Source organism: Neopsephotus bourkii, unplaced genomic scaffold, assembly GCF_033783945.1.
Source record: "Neopsephotus bourkii isolate Nb327-2 ecotype Australia unplaced genomic scaffold, CSIRO-AGI_Nbou_v1 NB_1511, whole genome shotgun sequence".
NCBI lineage: Eukaryota > Metazoa > Chordata > Aves > Psittaciformes > Psittacidae > Neopsephotus > Neopsephotus bourkii.
Genome location: NW_026901987.1, coordinates 6,621,752 through 6,648,165, shown reverse-complemented (window position 1 = coordinate 6,648,165; position 26,414 = coordinate 6,621,752). Strand labels below are relative to the sequence as shown.

General features: G+C 33.9%; 1 protein-coding gene across 3 annotated transcripts in view; it reads left to right on the top strand.

The window, feature by feature from the left end:
• ASCC3 (activating signal cointegrator 1 complex subunit 3) overlaps positions 1–26,414 on the top strand; it is a 268,461-nt gene that overhangs the window by 182,637 nt on the left and 59,410 nt on the right. For all 3 annotated transcript variants that reach the window (XM_061369871.1, XM_061369872.1, XM_061369870.1), the window contains 10 exons: positions 1,658–1,883; positions 5,574–5,728; positions 9,395–9,493; positions 10,006–10,174; positions 12,092–12,312; positions 13,667–13,752; positions 15,258–15,424; positions 15,563–15,708; positions 15,818–15,938; positions 17,944–18,086. In XM_061369871.1, the coding sequence (XP_061225855.1) occupies positions 1,658–1,883; positions 5,574–5,728; positions 9,395–9,493; positions 10,006–10,174; positions 12,092–12,312; positions 13,667–13,752; positions 15,258–15,424; positions 15,563–15,708; positions 15,818–15,938; positions 17,944–18,086 (1,533 nt within the window). The remainder of the gene's footprint in view (positions 1–1,657; positions 1,884–5,573; positions 5,729–9,394; positions 9,494–10,005; positions 10,175–12,091; positions 12,313–13,666; positions 13,753–15,257; positions 15,425–15,562; positions 15,709–15,817; positions 15,939–17,943; positions 18,087–26,414) is intronic.

Here is a 26,414-nt window from a genome sequence, read left to right as displayed (position 1 = left end):
CAAAATTGCGATTTGCAAAAATCATGCAAAAATATTGGTCTATATATTTGTTTGTCAGTTTGAATTGACAAATGAACAGTTGATATTTATACAGCCTGTTTACTTATTACACAGAATAATAAGAGAACTGCGAGTCTGTAACACAGAATTGCTTGCTTACACAACTACAGCCCATCTTAGAAAAAAAGGGGTGTTGCCTGAAAGTTTAGAATCCTAGATCCGGAAGAACTTGAAGAGACAAAATGCTCACAGACAATCCCAGATGTGCAGCAATAATGAATGCATAAAATAGATAATAAAGTTTTACCTTTTAGCCCATTCTTTGTCCCTTTTTTTTTCTCTGTCAGCAACATCTTTCATTGAATGATTTTTGTCTCATCCTTAGAAAACCATTTTGGAAATAATTAATTGTACAATTGCATTTAGTTGGTGCTAAATATGAAAGTTAAGTATTTAAAAGTATATGTATTCTTCATGAAGTTTTTCATACTAACATTACCTTCTTCAGAAGTGTTTACATTTCATAGCACGTATGAGTATAAATGAGAAAATTCTGAAATCATTATACACATCATAAAAATTGTGGTTCTTGCACAGCAAGATCATTTGCAGTATGATTCTTTTAATCTTTGCTTTCAAGACAATTGCTTTTATTTGTCTGTCTCAATTATAGCATTTTTAGTGAGGCAACATGGTCGTCTTCTCAGATCTTCATTCTACATGTGGAATCAGTGCTACAAATTGGGAGTATTTTTAATTGGATAGTGACTATTAAGAAAATTATTCATTCTTTCAAGTAAAAGAAATGTGCTTCTTCAGTAACATGTGCTTCCTATCATGACCAAATAATTTTCTATTTTTTATTTCTTTTGGCATTGCCGAGCCAGCAGAGAACGGTTGTATTCTGTTCAATGAATCAAGAGCAGAATTGTTCATCCAGGGCAGGAAAAAAAAAAACAAGAAAAAAATAAAACCAACCACCAAAAAGACACAACTTCACAATACAGTTTGATAAGTTTATGAAAGTAATATCATAACTTATGTTTTCAGGATAAGACTGTCCTCATTCAAGCTTATGTTAGTAATTAATTTTCCAAGTCCAAAGCAGATTTGTATGGGTTGGTTATACAATAGTCTCAGAAGATGGTAACATTAAAAAAAAAAAAAAATCACTACTGTAAAACTTCTGTGCAAACGTCATGAAATTCAATGTGAAATGGGATGCTATTATGGAAGTACAACTGAAGTAAAAACTTAAAACTTCAAATTGTTAGAAACTGAGGTTGCAGGTGTATATTATGTGCAGGCAGAGGAGGAAAATATTAGGTACAGTAGGTGAATTTCTTTCAGAAGTGATTAAGACACAATAAATTTAGAACTCCCTAATGTTAGCACAACTAGAAATTCTGTGTCAGACTTGCCACTACATTAATTAGTTGCACATGTTTCTTTTCATAATTTCTGTAGGCAACCGTGAGGTAGTTCTGCCACTAGACAGTGACGGAAAAAGTAGTTTTCAAGAATGTTTGAAATAAGTTTGAAAAGAAAAATCTGTTGTTATGGTTTGTCAAAGATGAGTCTATGGGATCCTTTTCATTTTACAAAGAATACTTGAGAGAATGACAACATTTTTGCTTTTTTTTTTTTCACTCTCCAGAATGCAGCTCGTATTGTTCGAGCTCTTTTTGAGATTGCCCTTAGGAAACGTTGGCCTGCAATGACATATCGACTACTGAATCTCAGCAAAGTCATTGACAAGCGGCTGTGGGGCTGGGTTAGCCCTTTGAGACAGTTCTCAGTGTTACCACCATCAGTCCTTTCAAAGTTGGAAGAGAAGAATCTCACTATAGACAAGATGAAGGACATGAGGAAAGATGAAATAGGTGAGAAATCACCAATGCTTATCTGCTTAAACTATTAGTAATCAATGGGCAAGTTAGAACTAAGTCTGAGCCATGCATTAATATACCCACTGTGGCCTGGAAGCCATGTAGGTCCATTAATATTGTATTATGCTCTAACCAATAAAGAAGGTTTATTCAGTCTCCACAACTTGTAATATGGCACAACTTTGAGTGTAAGAATAGCCCATGTGCTGCCAACTCCAGAACACATACCAAATAGAAATGTATGTTGATATGTATTTATATATATGTATATATATACATATTTATGTTGACCAGTGCTTCCTTTCTTGCTCATATAATATAATGCACTACTATAAAAGCCATCTGTTTATTTTTACCAATTGGCAAAACATGGCCAATTTTTTTACTGAAATACTATTAACATGAAAAAGAGTACAAGCAGATTATTATGTCCTGGAATACTATCAGTAAATGGTCTGCTTCTGAAACACTGCATTAATTTTCATTGAACATAAAGAATTCATTGTCCCTGGTGTCATTGCAGCAAAACCTTAATGGAATTTTTTAAAGGATTTGACACTTCAATAATGAGAAAATCCACAAGGCTACTGATACACATAATGACAATTTCTAGTACATGTGTATAAACTGTTGTGCATAAACTGTCCACCAGCTGATTGAGGTTAAAAAAAAATAAAATATTGCTGGTAATGTGTTTCTTTTTCCTATATTAGTGTCTTTTTTTTTTCTTATTTGGACTTTCTTTGCACCTCTTATCACAAAGTTGTTGAGCAACAAACTGCCAATTTTTTTAAATCTGGTTTTTGACTAAAAATACAATTCATAGGCACATTTTTTTAGAAGTTATGACCTCTGACTCAACAATTCTTTCATTTGACAAAAGAACTACTTTCCTAATTCAGGCAGCTTTGTTACGTGCCCAATTTAGTTTGGAAAAAGCTGAATAAATATGCAAAACTTTGCAGAATTAGAGGCTATCTTTTTGTTTTATAAGTTAAGCTGAAATATCATGAGAAGATTTTTAGCTGTGCAGTGTAATAATAATTTTATAATTTTAAATGTATTAAAAATATAACATTGTATTTGAAAGGCTAGCATTATCATGCTTTTCTCTTCAAAAACATTACAGCACTTTTTATTCAGATTTGTTATTTTCTTGTCCACTTATACAGTCTTTTTAACACTTAATATTCTTTTTTTATTAATTGTATTACTTTGGGGTTTTACTTGTTTTTTAATGCTTCTTTCTCCCCATGCTTACCTGTGGAAAAGCAAGAAATATTCTATTAAGATACAAAACCAGTTCTGCTTCCTTAAACATAGTGGAACTAGTGTTCGCAAGATGGAAGCACATCAATATGTGTCTATAAAATGTCTAGTTTAGTTTTATGTTAATGTAGTTTGAAAGTAGATATGACTTAGGATTTGACTGCAAAAATATGTCATTGCTGACTGTATGTAATGACATTTTATGTTCTTCAGCCTTATAAACATCAAAGCAAGCTGATATGTGCAATTGTGTGAAATATTGTTATGTGGCATACTTCTTCCTGTCTGGCCTCTCTTTCTGATACAAGGGTGTGAAGGAGGTGCTCGCCTGGCAACCTTATTTTTGTTTGAATTCAAAGCCATGTTTAAATGAGAAAAGGCATAGCTTCCAGGTGTTACCTTGTTGTCCGACTCCATATAACTAGTTTCAGTCTCAGCATTTCCTCCTTTTTAAAATATTATTGTGACCTTGGAGATAGAATAAAAAAGACAGGAACTGGCTAGCTAACTCAGTCTGTGGTTTAGGGAGAATTAAAGCATCAAGATGAGTGCCAGCTCTTCCCATGAATGAAGAGTATTTTGTGTGTACTGATCCTGGATTCCAGTGTACCACACTAATCTAGACACTCTTGCAATGTAACGCTGGAGTTTCCAGCAAGCCAAGAAATCACTGTGTTATCTGACACGATCCTGGTTTTTCAGAATACAGATAACAGTTGTGAAATAAGCAAAATTTATTCTTCTGTTAAACATACTATTTTCTCAAATTGTCACCTTTTCTTGAGAAGGTTTTAATACTTCTTGAATGCCATTGATAGTTTTTAAAAGTGTGACTATTAACAAAAAAATAGAAAGAGGGTTGGGGGAAAAGAGAGTTTTATAATATTTACTAGAAGCTGGGAGAGGAGCCTTATTTTCCCCTAGCAGGTGAGCGTACAAAACCTCCGTATTGTCCTTTACATGCACAGTTCACGTCGCACATCGTGATACAGAAAGTGATTTTGGGCACGAAAAAGCCTACTTGCCTATATAAGCTTATTGAGTATTTGTCACCTACCTTTATTTAGCAGAGTTTCTGAGGTTTAACCTCTAATTGCAAAAGCCAGTCCCTGTGCAAGTGTGTTATAATACTGCATGTATCACCAAGTTGTAACAATAGAATAGTTTTGGGTTTTAATTATCCACTTGCTGGAGGTGCACTTACTTCACCAACTGCAAAATAAACTGATTAAATATGTGCTAAAACATTTGCATTAGGGATTTGCTTCTTAAGCAAGGTCACCGTTACTTCAGAGTATAGATTGACACCTGTGTGGAGCAAAATCTGCCAGTGTATTAAATAAGGGGAAACAAGGTCAGAAACAATATAAAAAAACCCTCTAACAATTGTGAGATGTTATGCCCCTAAATTTTGTGCAATATCAAAAAGAAGTTTGTAGCACCTTTTCACTTTGCACGTAATACAAATAATGGGAGTTCTTCCATGGGAAAGTGTGCACAGGGCACATCACAACACATCACGACACAACATCAGAAAGTATCATTAGCCATTTGTAAGGTAGCTTTTAAAACTTAGTACATATGACCATTACAATTAAAATCTAAAATATGCTCAGCATAATTATATAAGGAATTTCAGTGAAAATATGATAAATCCACCTTCTTTCCCTAAATAAGGTAGAAGTTGCAATATTTTTCAGGGAAAAAAAAAAAAATCACTGCTACATGGTATGTTTTATGTTTAAAATGAAGAGCAAGGGAACAGAGTTTTCATCTGTAAAATATAAGTAGGAAATTTTTTTAATGAATTATTTTATTGCCTTAGCTACCATGACTGTGATAGAAAATAAAATCCATTGCAGCATTTAGTTTTTCCTTTGTCTCAGTTACACACTGGTGTATCCTGAAAGATACAGCTGCTGTGAGATGTTTACTAGTTGTATGCATTTTTGAGTGATTTACCTTTTTTCAGTTTTATGAAAAATGTTCTGTCTGCTTTGAATCAGTACACAGGAATTGTAGAAGTTCAAATGTGTGCCCTTCATTAAGTAAAAGGTCAGCATTCATGCTTTTAAAAAGTACGACATGGCTTGGTAAGAGGCTGGTCAAAAAGTCAGTAAAGGAAACAGAACTAGCTTGACATTATATGTTTTCAGTGTGAATTCTTAATAGTTATTTTAACCCCTTAGTTATAGCCAACAGTGGGGTTAATACTGATTTTTCTAGGCTATAAATTGCTAATTCAAGTTAAGTATTACAAAATATTCAGACATGCCAGGTCAAGAGAGTCAGACATTTATGCACATAAAAGCAAAACAAGCAATAATACTTCTCTTTAAAAGCCTATTTGAAAGTGGGAGTTGTATTATTTTTCCTGTAAATGCAAATTTGTTACACCTGATGTTTTCTTTGCAGGTCATATGCTGCATCACGTGAAGATTGGGTTAAAGGTAAAACAGTGTGTCCATCAAATCCCCTCCATAATAATGGAAGCAACAATTCAGCCAATAACCCGCACGGTCCTCCGAGTTCGTCTGAACATAACTCCTGACTTCACATGGAATGATCAGGTATAAAAAAGGAGATGGAGGGAGGACTGGAAGCATTAGTTCAGGTTCAGTAAAGAACATGATCACAGAGAGTCCATAGTTGTTTGGAGATATATATATATATATATATATATATATTAGCCAAAAAAAAAAATTCAGTGACAGAACTGGAATGACTTTAAGGACTTTTGTAGAAGGCAGCAACCAAAGATATTCTCTTTACTTCCACTAGTTGATACTGGATTGTGTTGTTTATAACATGTTGAAGCAAGTTCTTATATTGAATATTAACAGTAGTCATATACAGATTTGAGTTATATGCCCAAAAAGGAGAAGCAAGAAAAAGGGAGACACAGGTGGCTGTCTGAACTGTGAATGAATGTCAAATGCAGAAAATAAAGCCTTGAACTGCAGTTCATGTATGACAAGTTCTGCTCCTCTTTATGGCTTTACAAATGTACATTCACAATATCTGTGCCTTTTTTGGGGGGGGGTGTCTCGTGTGAACAGAAAAACTGTGACATGTTTGGAACTATATTCATCTATATTTCACGGTGCAAATTTATACTAAAGGAATTGTACTAGATGCACATTTAGATATACCCACACCCTTTGATTCAGAAACTGTTCATTACAAATAGATTCAAGATAAAGATAAATCTAAATTAAATACAAATGTCCACATGGGGGCATTGTATTGTTGCTGTTACTTCTGAAACTATGCAGAAAAAAGGCAAAGATACCTCAATGGGCAGTCATATTTTTCTTTTTACATTCTCATATTTGCACTTAAGACAAATTATTCTAAAAGGCAGCTATTAAATATCTGTTCTTTTATTACAAAATAATTTTTAAATCCCTTAGATTACAAATTTACCTTAATCACAAGTAAATTAGAATTTTATTCCACAAACATTTAGATTATTTTAAAATTTATTTTCCCTGCATAAAGGCTTTTTCTTTTCCTTTGGACATTATCTTATGAATAGGAGATTAATGATCTTAGATTTTGTTTGCTACCTGGATTTATTACAGAAATATTTGAATGAAATCCTAACATGAATTATGACATAAATTATTTTTTGCTTCTTATTTATGCGCAATAGTTTGGAAAGCAGGCAAGCATTACTTTTTAGGATTGAAACAAACGTTTATTACTCAATCTTTCATCCATTTTACCTGTAATCTACTAAAGACCAAAAAAAAAAAAAAAATTATAACTGTCTTCATATTAAGATGTATCTTAATACAAAGTAATATCTTGATCCATTTTTACATTTTTCCACACAATCTAGGTTCTTCTGTATTTTTTACAAATTGAAAAGGGATGCATGCAGAATTATAGTCTCTTAGTTTGATTCTGAACTTCTGAAATTATAGGACAGCTTCAGCTATCAATTTTTTGCTATGACCCCTTGGCAGAGTTTTCCTAATAATTGCTTGGAAATATTAAGATTGTTTTTTCAACTCATGGAGCTGGTTTTGTGTGAATTTATATATTGGTACTCATCAAAATTTGGAAAACTTTGTTCTTCTTTATTTTTGTAAGGTAGCTCTTGATTTTATTGCTTCTTCAGTAAAATAATCTTTTATAACAGTAAATAAACTTTTAAAAAGCTCTTAAATTTTAATAGTCTCTAAAAATTTATGTCTCTTTTAAATTCAACCATTGACACTCCAAAACTGATTTTGAACCATTACACAGTACTTTAGCAAGTTTTTCGGAAGACTGAAGAAGTCTAGAGGAACTTACAGGTATAGCTGTAATTGGTACAAAAACAAGCTGGCAAAAATTCCATTAAAAGAATGGGAGTAGTCAAATTCAGAATATTAAAAATGTAAATACTGTACTTAACTGGAATACCTCACTTGCCTAAATTTCATCAGTTTAAGACTGTTTCTTTACCTGGATACTTAATTCAGAACAATCTTATCACAGATTTTGCACTTGCCTTTACAAAAGAAAAAAGATATGTTTGGTAGGCATGAGATACGGTATCATTTTGATCTTTACTCACTGCACTTTTCAGTGTTGGGAGCCCTTTAGTTCAGTACAAGAATATGAGCCATATCCCAGTGGAAAATTCTTATTATACTATTAGAAGCAAGGGACTATAAACATACCCAGGCAGAGCAAGTAAGTATTGCAGCCAGGAGCCCAGCAGAAATAGAACAGTGCAACTAGTATTAATTAGACATGCAGTTTTAGAACAAGGGTTGTCCAAAATACAGGTATGTGTCAATTATTAAGAGCTCCCCAGAGTTCTAGAGAATCATTACTGTAGATCATGCTGCGTTCCCTGTTCCCACGTTATGCTTCTTTCCTCATACAGCTTTTGTCACAGGACTCTGCAAAACGAAGATGCTGTAAGAGTTGATAAGAAAATCTCTGAGCTTTGAAATTTATCACCTTTCTTATTTCTTCTTTCCTCTCTTAAATTCTCCTAAACCCTGATGAAGTAATAGTCTCACTGTAATTTTTCATAATGTCACCTACAGTGACCTGTGTCCTTTCAGTTTCACTCCTTCACTTCCCAGTGAAGCTGCTAGTGAAATCCAAATGTAATGAAAATGAATGACAGTGTCTTTACTGTCCATCTGCTTATCTCTTGTACAACTGTATTAAAAAAAGAAGCAAAGGCACTTTAGTTCTATTCTTAGTTCATTTTTTTGTCTTCAGAAACCAGTACAGACTGTTTTCCAGCATACACACAATAATGAATTTTGCTGAAAATAATGTGTGTGCTGTGAATCAATACCAGATTCTTATAGCATTAAAATTGCCATTAGAAGCAACTACATACTTTGGGTTTTATTAAGCAGAGTTTAAGAATAATTCAAACTCTTTTTTGATCATCATGCTGGTTTTGTACCTTAGTGCAGTTCTAGTCAGAAGCATCAGAAATCTATGTTCATTTAATAAAATATCTTCCGTACGCCTTTACTATGCAGTTTTCCTAGATTTTCAGTAAAATGCTTGTACATTGGCACAAGTCATTTATTCTGACAAAGAAACAAAAATTCTTAACTGAGTATCCCACCTACCTATGATTTGTGGCTGACATTGCACAGTAAGGTACACAACAATGCAAACAAAAATCTAGGATGAGATAAAGTGTTGCCAGATGGCATGGGAATCATCAAGAGACAGCTCTATTTATCTTCTTCTCACTTCACCTGTAGCAATGACTAGATCTACAGCCTTCTGAATCCACTTACTTTATCTTTCTGTTGGAGAGGGGATGAGAGAGAGGAAGAGAGAAATATCACAATTCAACATCCAATTTTTCCTGAGATGTTTTAACTGAAAAATGAGCATTGAATAGCAAACAACAATCCTCTGTACTGAACCCAAGGAAAGAAATATCAGAAAGAAAAAGATAGAAAGGAGGAGTTCTTTTTTTTAGGAGCTAACTTCCAGGGGAAACCCTGGAAGTTCAGTCTGTTTATAAACAGGCACCAGTTTCTGTTGCGTTTTTGTCATGTCCATTTATATTATGCATACCTTAAGCAAACTCTTACAGAAACATAACCTTTAAGCAGCTTGATCTAATCAGAAATATTACATTGCTTTTACCTTCTGTATTCCTTTGTAAGCCTCCATCATTTAGAAATATATCTGATACACCCAGCTAATCTAGAGAGCCTCACTACAGCTGTAACAAGCTATCTTTTCTACTCTTAAAGGTACACGGCACTGTCGGAGAGCCCTGGTGGATTTGGGTGGAAGACCCTACTAATGATCACATTTACCATTCAGAGTACTTCATCGTTCAAAAAAAACAGGTAATGAACTTTATTCAGATTCTCATAGCAAGACAAAAATAAAGTTAGTGAGATACATATCTGTAAGGCCAAACAGTATTTTGACTAAGCAGATTTTCAGATGAGTAGCACAGCTTTCAATTTCAGATGTGCATGATAAGCTTGGAGTTCCACAAAGACATTTTCTAATCTCAGATTTCCCCTCTTTGTCCTTTGATGGGACAGTTATTTCCAGGTGAAAAAAAGGAAGACTTTAATATTTTTTTCTGTTAAAGAAAAAGATTAAGAGCCAACCTTATTTTTATCTTTTGAAGTCCATGGAAACAAAATACATTCCTAGTTGTGAAATCTGTTATAAAGGTGTGAATATTTTGCACATGGAGTTGCACAAATACTTTATTGCTTTGTGTTGGTAATGCTTATGGAAGTGATGTAAACCACGATTTTTCAAGTTACTGATATGTCCGTGCAATAATTATTCTCTACACATCTGCATTAGGTCATTACTATTATTCTCTACACATCTGCATTAGGTCATTACTAAAGAACCTCAACTGCTGGTGTTCACAATCCCGATTTTTGAACCTCTACCATCTCAATATTACATTCGAGCTGTGTCTGATAGATGGTTAGGAGCAGAGGCTGTATGCATTATAAATTTTCAACATTTGATTCTTCCAGAGAGACATCCTCCACACACAGGTAACTTCAAATTTGATCTTTTTGTTTTAATTCATCTTGCTCATACTGATTTTCCTTATATAGTACAATAAATCTCTTTGACTTCTACTTCATCATAGAAAAGTATATGAAATCTCACTTTGTGATACATTTGTATTATTGTAACCATTTCTTCAGTACACTTAAAGTGCTCTAAAATTTTAAATTCCTGGACAAATTGCTGCTCATTTCATCTCAACATAATACCAGTCTTTTAATTACTTCAAGTTCTCTATAAAACTTAGGAAATTTGAAACTGTCATACACAATTTAGCAAGTCTCTGTTATAGTATGTCTTATCTTAGTGCTTGTAAATGTTACATTTCTTCTGGACTGGTTAAAAATAATCTTAGAGTAGATCATTGGGTTAAAAACTGCATTCAGAAAAGAAAAAACAGTTAACATTTTGAAAATTTGAGACCTTTCACTATTTTACTAAAATTAATTCATCATAGCAAGCACTGTTACAGTACCGAACATCACATTTCAAATCAGCACTGCTGATCAAGTCATGGCCTTCCCCTCCTCCTCCTTTTTTAACACTTGGCACAGAAGCATATGTTTGTGTTTTTCTTCTTTTTTTTTTCTGGATACATAAATTGCCTTATACATTCATTGTGCCTGATGTCATTGTAAAACCTTTCCACTGTAATTACATTTGGCTCATCTAGCAGTCTGTGAAGTGAGTGCTTTCAGAAATATTCAGTTCTTATACGGTGTTGTCCTTTGGCATGCATAAATTCACATGTGTTTGTGAAGTGTTTAGCTATTGCTATACTGTACCTACGCTGTCTGAAAAAGCATGTGTAACCTTTTTATCTAATTGACTGATCACTGACTACTATTCAGAAGAAACAGAAAGATATTTACACATCACCAGTTATGGAGCCTCCAGGATTTATGGTAATTGATTTCAATTCCCATCTGGTTCCCACTCAACAATGAAGTACATAGAGGCCCTGCTAGGCAAAAAAACCTTCTTTCTCCTCGTCAGAGCCCAAGAAATCACAGTTTCAGTGGGAATGATTAAACAGCCATAAGGTATCAGTGAAAAGCATGTGAAGAATATTAGGCATCATTGCCTGAGTGGATTTTATGACTCCCATATCATACCTTAATGTGAAGCACCCTGAAAAGACAATGAGACCTCCAGCCACAAAAGAAAAAAAAAAAAAATCCAAACTTCAAAGCAAGCATCTGTATAGCAGAATCACTGCAGTTTCCTTAATTTGGTAGGATTCCAAATCCAATCTGGTTATATATATCATCTTCCAAATTCCACAATCTCTAATTGTTTGGATAGCAGATGCCCTCAAGATATATGAAGAATCATATCTTGAAAAGTTGTTAGTTTATTTACAAAGTTTGTGTATTTAATTACATGTTTAAAGGATTAGATGCAAGATTTAGTTGTACTCATCTGATTTCTATTACTCCATCAACTTAGAAACTCCAGAGAATCCTTCCTTCTTAAATAGATTTATTTCCTTGAAACTGAAATATACACACTATGCTGTCCTTCAACTCCACATTCTGTTAGCATAAGAAGCTGGACATACATGTAATCTAATACAATGAGTTTAGAACTTACTACAACTGGGTAAAAAGGAAACAGCTTTAAAGAAAAAAATGTATGCCAATGGCTGCTTCACAGCTATCAGAATACTAACAGTACTTGCAGAAATACCTCAGAGTTACAAAATCAACTTTTCGTTATTCCTCATCAAAGTTAACAGTGACCCAAATGCAGATTTTGTGTCATATGAGATATTAAGTAAAACGATTTCCTATGTAGCTTATTTTCCACTAAATTATTGTTTAATGTCTGTATCTTCATAATAAACTGTGTTATGTTATGGCATCTGTTGTCATACACTTATGATTATTTTGTGGTTTTAGAGCTTCTAGATCTTCAGCCTTTGCCTATCACAGCCTTGGGACATCGGGAATACGAAGCCCTGTACAAATTCACGCACTTCAACCCTATCCAGACCCAGATATTTCATACACTTTATCACACAGACTGTAATGTTCTTCTTGGAGCTCCTACAGGTTCTGGAAAAACTGTTGCAGCTGAATTAGCCATCTTCAGAGTTTTTAACAAGTATCCCACATCAAAGGTTTGTAAAATAGACATGTTTTCAGCAATAAAAAAGCCTAGCAAAAGATTATGGCAATTGTTTTTTTTTTCCCTCCAGTTTATACCTGTCTGAATATGAAATGGCACTGCATTATATATATTATGCTTTTATTTCAACTTTGTATATTAATCAGTGTACAGCTAAGGTGACATATAGGCATTCTGGATTTCCCTTTCTGTACTTACTGTCATTTCCTGCTTTAATCTCTGTCTACTAGCAGTCGTATTGGTTTATAGCTATTAGTTCCTCTCCATGTGAATCCAACTAGCCCAGTCTTATTTAAACAAATAAGTTGCAATTAATTACTGCAAACCAATTTTCTGTTCCAACTCGTCCCTGTGTTTTATTTCTTAAATTGTCTAAAAGCTGAACAACTCAGCTTTTGGGGTTTTGATTTCAAAGTGAATATATATCTGTATCTTGACTTATCCATTTTGGCCTAGTTAACCGCATTTTCGCTTTAAAGTCTTTGGAAAATATATTTATATCTGACTGTGAGATTTAACCAAAGAATAGCTTTTGAAATTAACAGAAATCATGTACATAAATCCCTTATTCATCTTTGAAATCTTGGTATCTTCATGTAATTTGTGAGTCCAAGTGAGGTAAGGAAGACACTCATACATTTTCAGCTAATCTGTTAGACTTACAAAATAGCAAGTTCTCAAAGGACTGTATCTTTTAGATTTTAATAAAGGTGAAAACCTGGCTATATGTTTTTAAAGAATGTGTGTGAATTCTTCATGTAGCAGTTTCTTCGTGTTCAAAAGCTTCAGAATATTTAACTGGAATATTCTCGTTAATTCTGAATATTTAATTTGGAATATATCTGTAAATAAATCTTGTTTCTACGTGTCAGAGTATTCCCACCTCCGCAGTAAGCTTCTTTGAGGAAAGTATTGTGACACTTTGCTTAAAATAATCTACTTTTAAATTTAATTGGTAATATTTTAGTAATTTAATGACATAACTAGAAACCAGGTAAGATATTGCTTGCTGGAAATTCTAATTATTTCTGTTCTAGAATGTTAGCTTGCAGATTTTATAGTCGTGTCCAAAAATGGCATTATTTATATAAGCAGGTTGTGATATTAAATACTTCCGTTTTGAGAAACTATTATTTCTCTTTCTTATTTGCTTGTTAATAGCACAGGAAACAAAGCATTGTTTTCAAGTATTAAGCCTGTTGTAAACAGAATCCTATTGTAGGAACTCAAACCTTTATCATTTTAATGAGTATGAGAATGAGTATGTTCAAATCTCACAAGTGCTAAATATTTTTCCTTGTAGGTACTTTACTGCTTAACTTCTGGTTTTGTGACTTCTTTTGCAGGCAGTGTATATTGCGCCTTTAAAAGCACTCGTTCGTGAAAGAATTGAGGACTGGAAAGTCAGGATTGAAGAAAAACTTGGTAAAAAGTATGTTTCTCCTTACCTAATCAGAGAAATGAGAAGCAAAAGAACAGCCCATCAAATATGAATAAAATCTACAGAATACTCTTGAATATTTCAGAATAGGTTCTGATTGTATACTATCCTTCAAATTTCTAGTACTTTAAAAAAACCCTATCAGTAGTCACTGTAGTGATAGCAAAATCAAAACTTAAAAATGGATATGCTTTAATACCCGGCTGTTTTTATTCTCATTACTTGCACATATAACAAATACAAAGCTCAGATTTCTCTTTCCAGTATCCTTGGAAATTGAAATTGCAATCCAAAATAAGCTTTTTTTTCAAGAAAAATCAGCTAAATGGAACTCGAAGGACTTGCATGAACTAATATTCCTATATGGTTCTTCATATATAAATTAGATAGAGTTTTATTCCTTCGTAGCATCAATTTCTTGCTGATCTTCTCAAGTGTTGGAAGTCAGCCATTAATTTATGACATATAAGGTATATCAGGCATGTTGGTGATTTCCAAAATTAGACTCTTGAGTTAAAAATTATGTCCATAAGATGCATTATTTAGGGACTTTTCCTTTCCTATATACAGCTTTTTGCCAAGCTAAAGCTCAAAGCACACCTCAGGTTTCAATAGAAGTGCTACTTTATATACATGAAATTACCAATGAGATTCCTGCTATTATTATATCAGTGACCTATTAATTTGTGATTTTTTTTTTCTATTTTAGTGGCCGGTGAGGACAAATTATTTGCCTCATAATTTTAAAATATTTTCAGATAATATTTCCTTTTTGAAATTAATTGTTACTGAAAATTTGAACAGAAGGTATCCATTACTTTGAGAAATTTTTGTTAAATGTTTAACTGAATGTAGAATGCATCATAGAAATGTCAAAAATCCATTGCATTCTGTCCAGAATGGTGGATCATCTTAAATGCTGTCAGTAGAAATTGAAAGGTTGATCAGGCAAACAACTGGAAAAACTCTGCTAATCTTCCCAAAAAAATTACCTTAGGATAATTCCTACTCCAGTTTTAATGGAACTTCACCAATAAATGCAGATACGCTGCTTTCTAGCATTCTAGCCTCATTATTCAAACCAGAGATCTATGCAGACAGCAGGTATCTTTATAGTAAGGTTTCATCCTAGCTTGGATGGACGGCAGCTGGGATGGCCAGATGTTATGATTCCAATTATTATCATATTAATAGTCTTATATTATCTTGATTTTGAAAAATTAATCATAGGAAGTTTGAGAATCATATTTGCGCTTTTCTATTTGGTATTTGTATAGTATTTGCTAGGATAAACAGGTTTCTTAACTTAAAACAGACAGGTTTATTTACTTAAAACAATTCTGAACATTCTTCTAGGAGTATTTGACCAGGAACAAAATTACTTTGTTTAATGTTGTTTCTTCTCTCTTTCAAGAGTTTTTGTTTAGGAGCTAATATTTGAACGTTAAGATATTCTAAAGCTTTGTAAAGCAAGCCACCATCTTTCTTGATTACAGGGTTGTAGAGTTGACAGGAGATGTGACTCCTGATATGAGAGCTATTGCCCAAGCTGACCTGATTGTTACTACCCCAGAAAAGTGGGATGGTGTTAGCAGAAGCTGGCAGAACAGAAGCTATGTTCAGAAGGTTTCCATTCTTATCATAGATGAGATCCATCTGTTAGGTGAGCATGTTTTCTTGGTTTTAATGAGAATTGTTTCTAAATTTGAAGAAGTGGGCTGGTACTTATGACATGAATATACTTTTTGACTTATGAACTTTTTCTTTTTCTCCATTTTTCAATGGGCTTTTCATTTACTAGGGGATGAGAGAGGACCAGTATTGGAAGTCATTGTGTCTCGAACAAACTTCATCTCATCTCACACAGAGAAGCCTGTAAGAGTAGTTGGTTTATCCACTGCTTTAGCAAATGCCAGAGACCTTGCTGACTGGCTAAATATTAATCAGGTATGAAAAATGTTTCAGGGGATGGATATGTGTTTGCACTGCAGAAAAACAAAATAGCAATTTATAAGATAATTCAAGGTTAAACTTGAAAAAAAATGTTTTCTTGTAGATGGGTCTGTTCAACTTCCGGCCGTCAGTACGCCCAGTTCCTCTGGAGGTGCATATTCAGGGCTTCCCTGGGCAGCATTACTGTCCTCGCATGGCTAGTATGAATAAACCTGCGTTTCAGGGTAAGCAACAAGCTCATAGACCTTTCCTTCTTTCTGTGAAAGAAAAAAAGGCTGAGCACTTTACACAGTTCATTTGCAGCATATTTACAACATGTGTGTATGTACTCTTGGCATGTATAGGGGGAATCTGCTCTGCTAATGGCCCAAAGCTATTTGTCTGAAACATAAAGTGCGCTACAAATACAACATAGAATGCAGGAATGTAATGTATTTAGAACAGAAGAATAAAATTAGTGCTAGTGAGGGGGATATAAAATGTGTTTTCTCTTAGTGTTCAACACCATAAAGAAACATTTGTGTAAAAATATTTGAAATTTAGAAAGTAATAAAACCATTCATATTATTAATCTGCTGAGGTATTTTCATATGGACCACTGTATGTAAGCATTAAAAAAATTGTGAACAGAAGTTGCAAGTCAGGCTAACCTCCTCCTCGATTCTAGTTTCAAAGCAATAACCATAAAATTCAAAATTTGTACTGCATCCAGATATGCTTCTGTTTCCAATTTTTTATTCTTAACAAAGCTGGCAAGCAGGATAAATTTAAGAAAAACTCTCATATTTTATTTGAACATGTTTTGCTTTGGTTACATAAGGAATATTTATTATATCAATTAAAAATAACCTCCAAAATAAATTTTGTAATGTGAACTGCTGTTGATTGTGAGGTGACATTTGTGGGGTGACTTTTTAGCTGCTTTAATTAGCCTTATGACAGAAGCAAAGTATTGATTGTGGACTAGAGACCAATCTTGACAGCCCAGATTATTTACACCTCCACAAGAGCATTGTACAAAAACACTAATGAACAATAAATCTGTCTTAGGCTGTTCTGCCACACCTGTTCCTGAAGCAACAAAAATCCATTAGATGCTGGGCTTTTAAAATATATAGATATATTGGCATATATAGTTGTAAGGTATAAATACACTTAAATTATTCTGTTTCAATAATTTCACAACTGTATAGTATGTGTATATGCAGGAGCACATGCTGGGTAGTATTCATGAACTACCCAGCATGGGTAGTTCACAATACCCAGGGAACAAAATGTGATAGTGGATAGTATGAAATAGTTTTCAGAAATAAACAATGCAAAAATGTAATTGCTAGAATGAGAATTACATAAGAAAACACACAGTTGGATTTATAAGAGATTTTGAGAGTATTTGAAACTCTACGTGCACTTGTTTATATTTCTAGTGCTTGTAGATGTTAAAAAATCTGTAGATGTATGATTTACTGAGGGCTTTTTTCACCACTTGTTTGACGTGATATAGTCAGGGTTATTTCAGCATTTCATGGCAGTACTTATTCCTGAGGCCATAAAAATTTCACTGCAACCTGAAACTTTTTGACCATATGCTGAGCAAGAAAAAGGACTGAGCTTTTTTTAAAAAGTCCTGAAACATAATTGGTTTAAGTATATCTGACTGATTAGAAAACAAGAGAAACAAAGTCCTTTTCTACCATAGTGCCCAAGTTCACAGTATTTCTTGAAAAGTCACTTTCTACCTTTTTTACCTTTTATGATTTTGGTAGATTGAAGTGGTCTTTTGCAGGCAGACATGAGTTTATGCAGTCTGGACTCTGGGTCAGGCAGAAAGCAAGTTTTGGACCTTGATGGCAGTTAGCCTAAACTAACATATCCCAACAGGTAGAGAAAACAGAGAAAGATAGAGAAAGAAATTCACAAGCTTTGAAGTCTAGGAAGCTTGTCCAGGTTTTGTGGTGTTTTGGTGGGGATTTTTTCCCAACTGGTTCTGTAAATTAGCTACAATGATCACTGAAGTAGCAAGAAAACTAACTCAGACTCCACTAAGCCTATATTGATTTGAGTCAGAGATGATATATGCTCACTTCAGTTGTATCCATCTGGTAGAATAGAGAAGTACACATATCTGTGTATCATCTGCACAGAGGTATTATCAACTGTCTAGGCAAAGAGAAACTCTAATTTTTGTCATTAAAGGGCCTAATTCTCAAGTTCTGCTTTCCTCAACAGCGATTCGGAGTCATTCTCCAGCCAAGCCTGTTCTTATTTTTGTATCATCCAGACGTCAGACAAGGCTTACTGCTTTAGATCTGATAGCTTTCCTAGCCACTGAGGATGATCCCAAACAGTGGCTGAAGATGGATGAAAGAGAGGTAGAATCATTTTACCTACATTATTTGTGGTTTGTTTCTATTTTATTGGTATTTGTTTGAAAAGAAAATACATCTAAGACAGAAGAGTCATGTGAGCATAGATCTTGAAATAGCTATGATTAAGCTAAATTTCAATATGTATTAAGACTAGCGTCAGCATTAAGACTGTATAAACATCTTTGCAAAGGCTGAACTTGAACTTTAGAATACAAACTCTTTTATCTTTGTTTTTCCTGCATATCTATTATTAATGCTAGTTCCCTTATCCCAGACAACATACATCACATGGTAAAAAGTCTTTGATACAAAGATAAGACAAAGAATAAAAGAAAGAGGACTAGTGTTCTCCAAAGTTTACAGCTGGAAATTCGTGACAGAGATGTTGAGCTTGAATTTAAACCAAATCTATTTCAGTGTTTTAGGAACAAAATCGTCCTTCTCATCAGATAACTGTATGTGTAGAAGGTCATGTATATGCATATGTATCTGTGTGTATATATGTACATATGTATATAACGCTTCTATCCATCTATATTCATACATATATATATAGATATATTGCAGAACCAACTGTTAGGAATGGTTCAGCCTTGTGTATCAATGAAATAAATCAATGTTAAAAATAAAACCAACTTCTGCTTATGTATTTGTTTTAAGAACATAAAAATTACTGCCAAATATTCAGATGTTAAGTAATACTGGAGTATACGTTTAATTTTTTATTCTTTCTCAGGCAATACAACCTTTAATTACATTTTCTTGTATTGTTTCTCAAAAAAATCCTTTCAGTTATTGCAAAATATGAATGATGGTCAAATAAGAAATAACCATTTAATATTCTGTTTCATCTTCATCCTTCATACTGGATTTTATTTACTGCACTTGGTTCAGCACCTGCTCTGAATAATGAATTATTTATTTCCTTCTCAACTAATGGTCCTGATTATAGTATATCTGTGCTTCAAAACAGTTTCTTTGGTTGATACTCAGATTTCCCAGGTTTTGGAAGTTAGATTTTTTAATGGTTGCAGACCCTTTTTGTAGGAATTTCTGTGATAATACTGGGCCAAAAGACCTCAAAATGCAGGATTCATAAATACAAGATCCAGAATTAATATTGTATGAACATTAATATATCAGCAGTTGTATGAGTAATTATTCACTTGTGTACCAAAAATTATATGCCAAAAAGTATAGTTTTCTAGATGAGGTTATTTGATTTTGTTTGTTCTTTACAAAAAAATAAAGTGTGATTATCTGTTTTTTTTCAGACATAAAGCATAACATCTGTATCCTTCCTCTTTTGGATGGATTATAAAAAAGAAAATAGATGTCTTGGCTGCTAAACTGCTACTACTAAAGCATGTCTCAATTTGAATCCGATTTTCAAACAGTATAACCTCTATTTAATGCTTTCTGAGCATAACAGGAACATTTCATATCAAAATGATTACTGCTTAGTAGAGTACTCTAGTACCTTATGTTATGTTACTGTAGTGATCTCACCTACAATTAGAATATGTGACATGCAGCTTCCCCTAAATGACTTGCATTAATATGAGTAACTTCCTTATGTCCTGTGAGCCGCTACCATCCTGAAAAGAACTGTAACTGAAGCTTCTTCACTTGCTGGAAAAGGGTTTTCTATTAGGAGTCTTTGAATTTCATATTTTTCAGAATAAAACTCTGAAGGATTTGAAAGAGGAGCCAACAAGGACAAGCAGACTTTGCATTTATTAGTTTAATAACATTTGCATATTATTTGTATCTGAATTAATAAGCTGAATATTTGGAGCACAAGTCACCTACCAAGTTACTCAGTTCTGATAACGTAAAAGACGGAGGATTAATTCCTAAGTTGTTATATCTTACCACTATTATGCAGAACACAATTCTGTTTGAAGCATTTCAAGTGGATATTTCTTTAGGTAATTATGGGAGCAGTTTGTAGTTTTGTGTTTTAAATGAGCATGATTAGCCTGAGTTTCATTTGACATTGAAGCAAAGAACAAAGCTCAGTAGTGCTACATACCCAGCATATGTACTGCTTAATTCTTTATCCAGAACTGGTGGGTTGGTTTGTTGTTTGGGTTGGGTTTTTTTTTTAATTCTAACTTCAAGTTATATTAAAGTCAGGCTTGGACTAGGTGAAATAGACAAAATTCTCTCCATACAGCTATGGCATTTTTTAGTATTAAAAGTAGAACTAGTGAATATTTACTTTATAGGAGGTATTCCTCACTTTATGGGAGGTATTGCCTGTCTTCAATACTTGCCCAAATATTTCGTGTTTCTCAATTCCGTATGGAATAAAAATGGATCAGTTAGAAGAAATAAATTTTTCTTGCCTTTAAGCAACATTTTCTGTTGCCTGTCAGTTTTGCGCATTTGTTTTTTGCTAACCCATGTTCCTTTAGGGGAACTTACAGATAGATTATTTAATTCTCAAAATGTTTGCAATTGTTAATTATGAAGTATGTTGAGATACAGGAGATTTTCCATAGTTGGGTGTATAAAAAGTTTACAAGCTTTACAACAGGCCTTGGAATTTCTCTTCATTCAGCCTTATTTGTATGATACTAATTTTGGCTGACATAAGATTCCTTTAAGAACTCATTGGTTAGTTTTCTTTAATGGTGTAATTGATTTTGCTACACAACAGTCTGTTTATGTTAGCTTCCCAGTGAGTATACTGCATAATATATACAAACTGCAACTTCTTAAAATGCTGTAAACAATGCCATTCATAATAACATGTAGAAGACTGATAATTGAGGTAGACACAGATTCTTAACAGCCATGAAAGGTGATTTTACTCTCTTATCCTTCATGGCAGCTTTTCTCTGATGGTAACACAGAGATTCAGGCTCTGAGGGGGAGGGAGAGAAGTGGGGGAGAGACCAATACTGGATCTTTGCTACCTGTTTATCAGCTATGCCATCATCTTAGCTTCTCTCATCTCTGTAGAGATGCTCCCTATAGTGATAGTGCCAAACAAGACTTATTTGCAGCATGTGAAGAGTGCACTCTCTTCTCAGCAACTCCAGACTGTTTCACTTCACAGTAGCAGGCAAATCCACCCCCATCTCTGCCACCCAGCTCCAAGTATCAAATTTAGACAATATTTCAATCACTTATATTTCAAAGGACATGAACTTATACAAAGCTTCTAGAGTACAGATTTGTATTAATAAATGATGTACAGAAACAAACCTTCAGCTGTTGCCGCCAAAGTAGACAACAGCATATCAGGATCATGGAGGAACCATACAAGACGTTCTTTCCATCAAAAAGCAGTCAGCAGTCTAACAGGTGCAGCTGAATTATAGTCAAGAAGGAATTTTGTTCTACATCCATCTACTTTTCAGTAGATGTTACAGGCAGCTCTATTCAGTTTTGGAAATGGTTCTTCCTGAATGCTCTCCTTGAATTTCATGTCTGATGTAAGTTTCCTGTTCATACCCATGTTCCTACAGTATTCAGAAAGTTGAAAGTTATTCAGAAAGTTGAGACAGCTTTTAGTCTTCACAAGACTGAACTGTACTTGATGAAAATTGATGTTTCTAGTACAAGAAAGTTTTTGAGTTCTACTAGACATGTTGTTACACAACAATGGTTAGATCTGTTTAATAGATTCTATCCAACAAAGTTTCAGGCTATGTGCATGCTTTTTGTTAAGAAATTCTGTCCACTCAGATACCTTATGTCTAGTTTAGTCTGAGCAAGAAAGCCTCCAATGATGTTGAAATACCCTACTTAGTGAGATTTGTAGCTGATTCTTCAAGGCTCATCCCCACATTTGCCAATTGCTATACATCACAGCACATGCAGGCATTCTTCAGGATTTAAGCAGGACTTCCACGTTTTGCCAAAAAAATACCCTAAGCATTACAGGTGTTTTGTTTTTTTTCTTTTTCTGTAAGGTGCGTTGTCCATACACATTCCAAAATGAGCTCTCTATCCCTCTTAGGATTTGCAGTCCCAACACAGAGTTCATTTTTTGCCAAAGAGTGAAGAAGCAGCTGAAATTGCCCTCCTTGCCGTCTGCACTTGTTGCAAGACCTCTTCAGTTTACATCACTTGTAAAGATCATCCTCGCTATAAAGCACAGATGCATCATCACAGAACTGCAAATAGGCATTGCATCTGAAAGACTGCACCTATAGATTAATTCTTAATTTCTTTTTATTGTTCATTGGTGCCCATGTGCCAATGAAAAAAGCAAATTGTATGCTCACCCTGCTTTTTTGTACAATCCCTGCCCATGGCAGGGGGGTTGGAACTCGATGATCTTAAGGTCCTTTCCAACCCTAACTATTCTATGATTCTATGATTCTACAACGAGATGATTTTTAAGTATACACATTCCAGCCAAAATTCTAACTTGGAGCTGTCAGCCAGGACTGACACATTGAAGCTTGTGACCCATTACTTGTTAAAAGGGACAACAGCTCAGATTATCCTTTTGGAAACAGACAGTGCCACCAGTCTGTAATGGTAAGCTTGGATAAGATCAGTCAGGCTGTTCTACATTAGGAGCTGACTAAAGAGTAACAAGTTCTCCTCTTTCAGAAATTGCATCTACATCTGTAGTGGCAGCAGATGTTGCAATCTTTTTACAACATAATTAATTAGAATCAAGTTTTCAGTTTATTTGTTTTTCTCTAATGTTTTTACTGCTTTTTTTAACCTAAAACAAAAGTACAAAGTAGTATTTATTGTTTATTGTTTGAAGTTAGAATACCATTCTCACCAGCAAACAAGCAGGGTGTTTTCTTATTTGGGGTTGGGGTTTTTTAAGAAATTTATTCCCTGGGCAGATATGTGGATTTTTTTTATTTATTTATTTTTTTAAATATTTACAGTGCAAAGATGGAGGAGAAATGTATCCATGTACACAGTTTTAACGTTAACCACAATGATTTTTGCATTCTGCTTTGTGCATCATTTTACCATCTGCATCTTGTTAAGGCTGTTCTTTAGGAAACCTCTAGAAATAACTAAAATCCTTCAGCACAAACATACCTACTGTAATATTCAATAGCATCCATACCAGGCAATAGCCAGCATCCACTGAATTCAAGGGCGCTTGAATGGAAGGCACTCATTGACTCCAAAAAAAATTAATCAGGCCAGTACTGATTTTATGATTTTAGAGATGTGATTGCATAAACATGTGTGTGCTAATTATGGATTTGTGTATGTATTCATATGCTATGTGGAAATATGCAAAGACATATGTATGAAAGTGAATTAAATTTTACCATATAGTTCTGGTTTGCATTGCTAAAAAAAAAAAAAAAAGAAAAAAAACCAACACCCAAAAAAATCCTAAGACTTGTTGGAAAGGCAAAGGATTACTTTTCCTGCTCTAACCTTTAAATAAAATAACCTTTTATCTCCATGTTAATATTCTGAGGTAATGCTGTGCTATAAAATAGGAATAAAAGAATCTGCTCTGTGTCATGAATAGGTATATTGCTGTCTTTTAGGTAAGATTTTTAGTGTTCAGAGTATATGTTTTAATAATATATATAACTGTTTAAACAATAAGACATTTCTTGAATAATCTTATTTGAGGTGGTTTAGGCATCTTTGGGGGGGGGAGAGTTCTGGAGTAAAAGTCAACTCTTCATCAAAAATGACAGAGTTGACTTTTTTTTTCTGCCTTTAAAAGTCGGGGGGGTACCCAAGAATGATTTCTAAGTGTTTCACTCATTATAGAAGTTCAGCTTCCTTCTACAAGATGTTGGTTTTATGACACAAAAGTGTGTCATAAAAAATTAACATTTAGTTATAACAAGGAGTTGTTTTTATTTCACTTAACATCTGTACCAGATGTGAAACATGTAATTATTTTTGTAAAAGACTTCATAATTTTCATGATTCTTTTGTTTGGCACATCTTTCTTCTGTTGGGCATTTTAGACAATTGATAAGCATTATTCAGTGGCATATGGTCTGAGTCTGACGTGCTTTGAAAAGAGTAGAGAGTACTAATAATGAGGATTCTGTGAAAATGGGAAAACCAGCACAACAGATATGCTTTGAGAAAGTATGGGGTTTTAGCATCTTGAAACAATATATCACACTCAAAGGGACAGAATTGGGCTGCACAATCTGTTAGCTCATTCTTGTCCAATCTGGTCTCCTCCTTTCTTTTGGAGCCAGCATTGTCATCAACTTGCTGAATTATATTCTGGCTGGAATGTATTTCAGGCACAGGGTAATGTATCTACTTAAATGGAATCCTATCTTTCTACAAAAGCTTTTTAAGTATAATAAATTTAAAATATAAAAAAGTTCTATTAGCTAAAAGTAAATGGTTCAACAGTTTACATATGTGCAGGAACAAAGAAAATGACTACTTACTAGTTTGAGAAAAATCTAGCTTGTTCAGAGATCAGAATAGAAAAGCTAGAAATAAACTTTATTTTTTATAGTATTTTGCAATGCCACTAGAGTCCCAAATTGGTCTTTAAAGGTGGTTTATTAAAAGGTGAATTCCTAATCAACCTACTGTTAGGAAAGCGCAGGAGATATTTTGTTTGTTCCTCAAAAAATCTGTGAAGGATAGATACCAAAACTTTTTCTGCATGGGCCCAATCCTGCCTGCCTTAGAGTCCAGGAAAAAATCCTTCCTTACATTAAGCTCCCTGCTTCAGTGTTTTATGGGTCTTTTATGTCAGTACCATGTGTATTTCCTGATACTATTTTTAATATAACATAATTTCTGGTTTTAAGAGAAAATATATTTTCTTTGCCCTTATATCTTTACCCAACATTACAGTTCTTTTCAGAAAGATAAATAGCAATGAAGTTATACCAATACAGAAATGTCAGGTTTGTTTTATAGCCACAATGTGTGTCTGTTTCTGGTTAATGAACCTCTTAATTGTGCCATTATTTCTTAATAGAAAGTGATAATATTCTTACACGACACTGACATAAGAGAGTTATATTTTTAAATAAATTGTTGTGATAATTTTAAGCCTTGGGTTGTGCCTATGGGTAAAATAGTTATGTTTATTACATTGATTTATGTGAAAGTAAGGGGTCAGCTAAAAACGACTAGGATTCCCTGCTGCTAAAATGACAGGATAGTAGGACATGCGCCAGCTCTCCTGCTAAGGGTTCTTTAGTTTTCTTGTGGTAAATTACACTGCTTTGCAGGTGTGACTAACAGCACCACAGGCCACCGCTGTAATACAAGTCAGAGGGGGGAAAAAAAAGTAACCACTGCTGATTTTAAAAGCAAGAAGAACATCTTGGAATAAATTCCCAGTAGTGTGAATTTAGGATGTTTTCTGCTGGCAACTCCATGGCAGAAAGGTTTAGCTCGAGTTCTGTACTGAAAATAAGTAATACTGTAAAATTGCATGTGCTGAAGGAGCAATCTAATCACTGTAGACTAATCCAGATCAGTTGATTTGATCCCTGTACTCTTCTAGTGGAAAAGGGAGTTTAGATTCATTATTTTCCCAATATCAAATTCCACTTATGTAATAATGAAATAAATGTCATTGGAACTGGTTTGCTCCCTTACACTACAGACAACTATCATAAAGTGATGATTCTTGGTGGGGAGGAGAAAAAATAATTCAGCAATATCATATCTCTTCTAATTTTTTGAATGCAGAAATTGAGTAAAATGTAAATGCATTTTTTCATTTATTTTTCTGATACTTATCACTGCTGTTTTCTACTTTTTCATCTTAATTCCCTGCCAAGTGTATACATAGACTATTATTTCCCAAAGTGCCCATCTAAGCATAAGGAGCCTGTGCTATTTTTTAGTCATAAGAGAAAAAATCTTTAAGATGGGTCATAATTCATATCGTCTACACTGCAGTCACATTTCTGCATGTTGACTAGAGAAATCAAAGGTTTGCTGATTGTATCTAGATAGATGAACTTTATCCTTTAACATATCCTGCTTTCATTCAGTTCTTTACTCTCTTCTTGTTATCTACCCCTCTTCTTGTTTTGCTTTCATAAATAGACTTATGCCCTCTTCACGTCTCAATTCCTTGCTTTTTTCTTTCTTTCTTTCCTTTCAGTGCTTTATAGTCCCTTTCACTCTTTTTTTCTGTGAACATCATTTTCAGCTGAGTTTATACAACAAACCTTCCATGTCTTATAACATAGGAAACTCTTGGGAACATCCAGGCCACTGCATGGTGAAGGAAAATAAAGTCTAGGAGTTCCCATTGATAGATCAAATAGATTGGACCTAGCCAAAATTTGAATATATATTTTTTTAATTGGGTTCTCTGTTACTTCCATCAGTATCCACACTAGTTCAAAAAAATAGATTTGATTTTTTTTT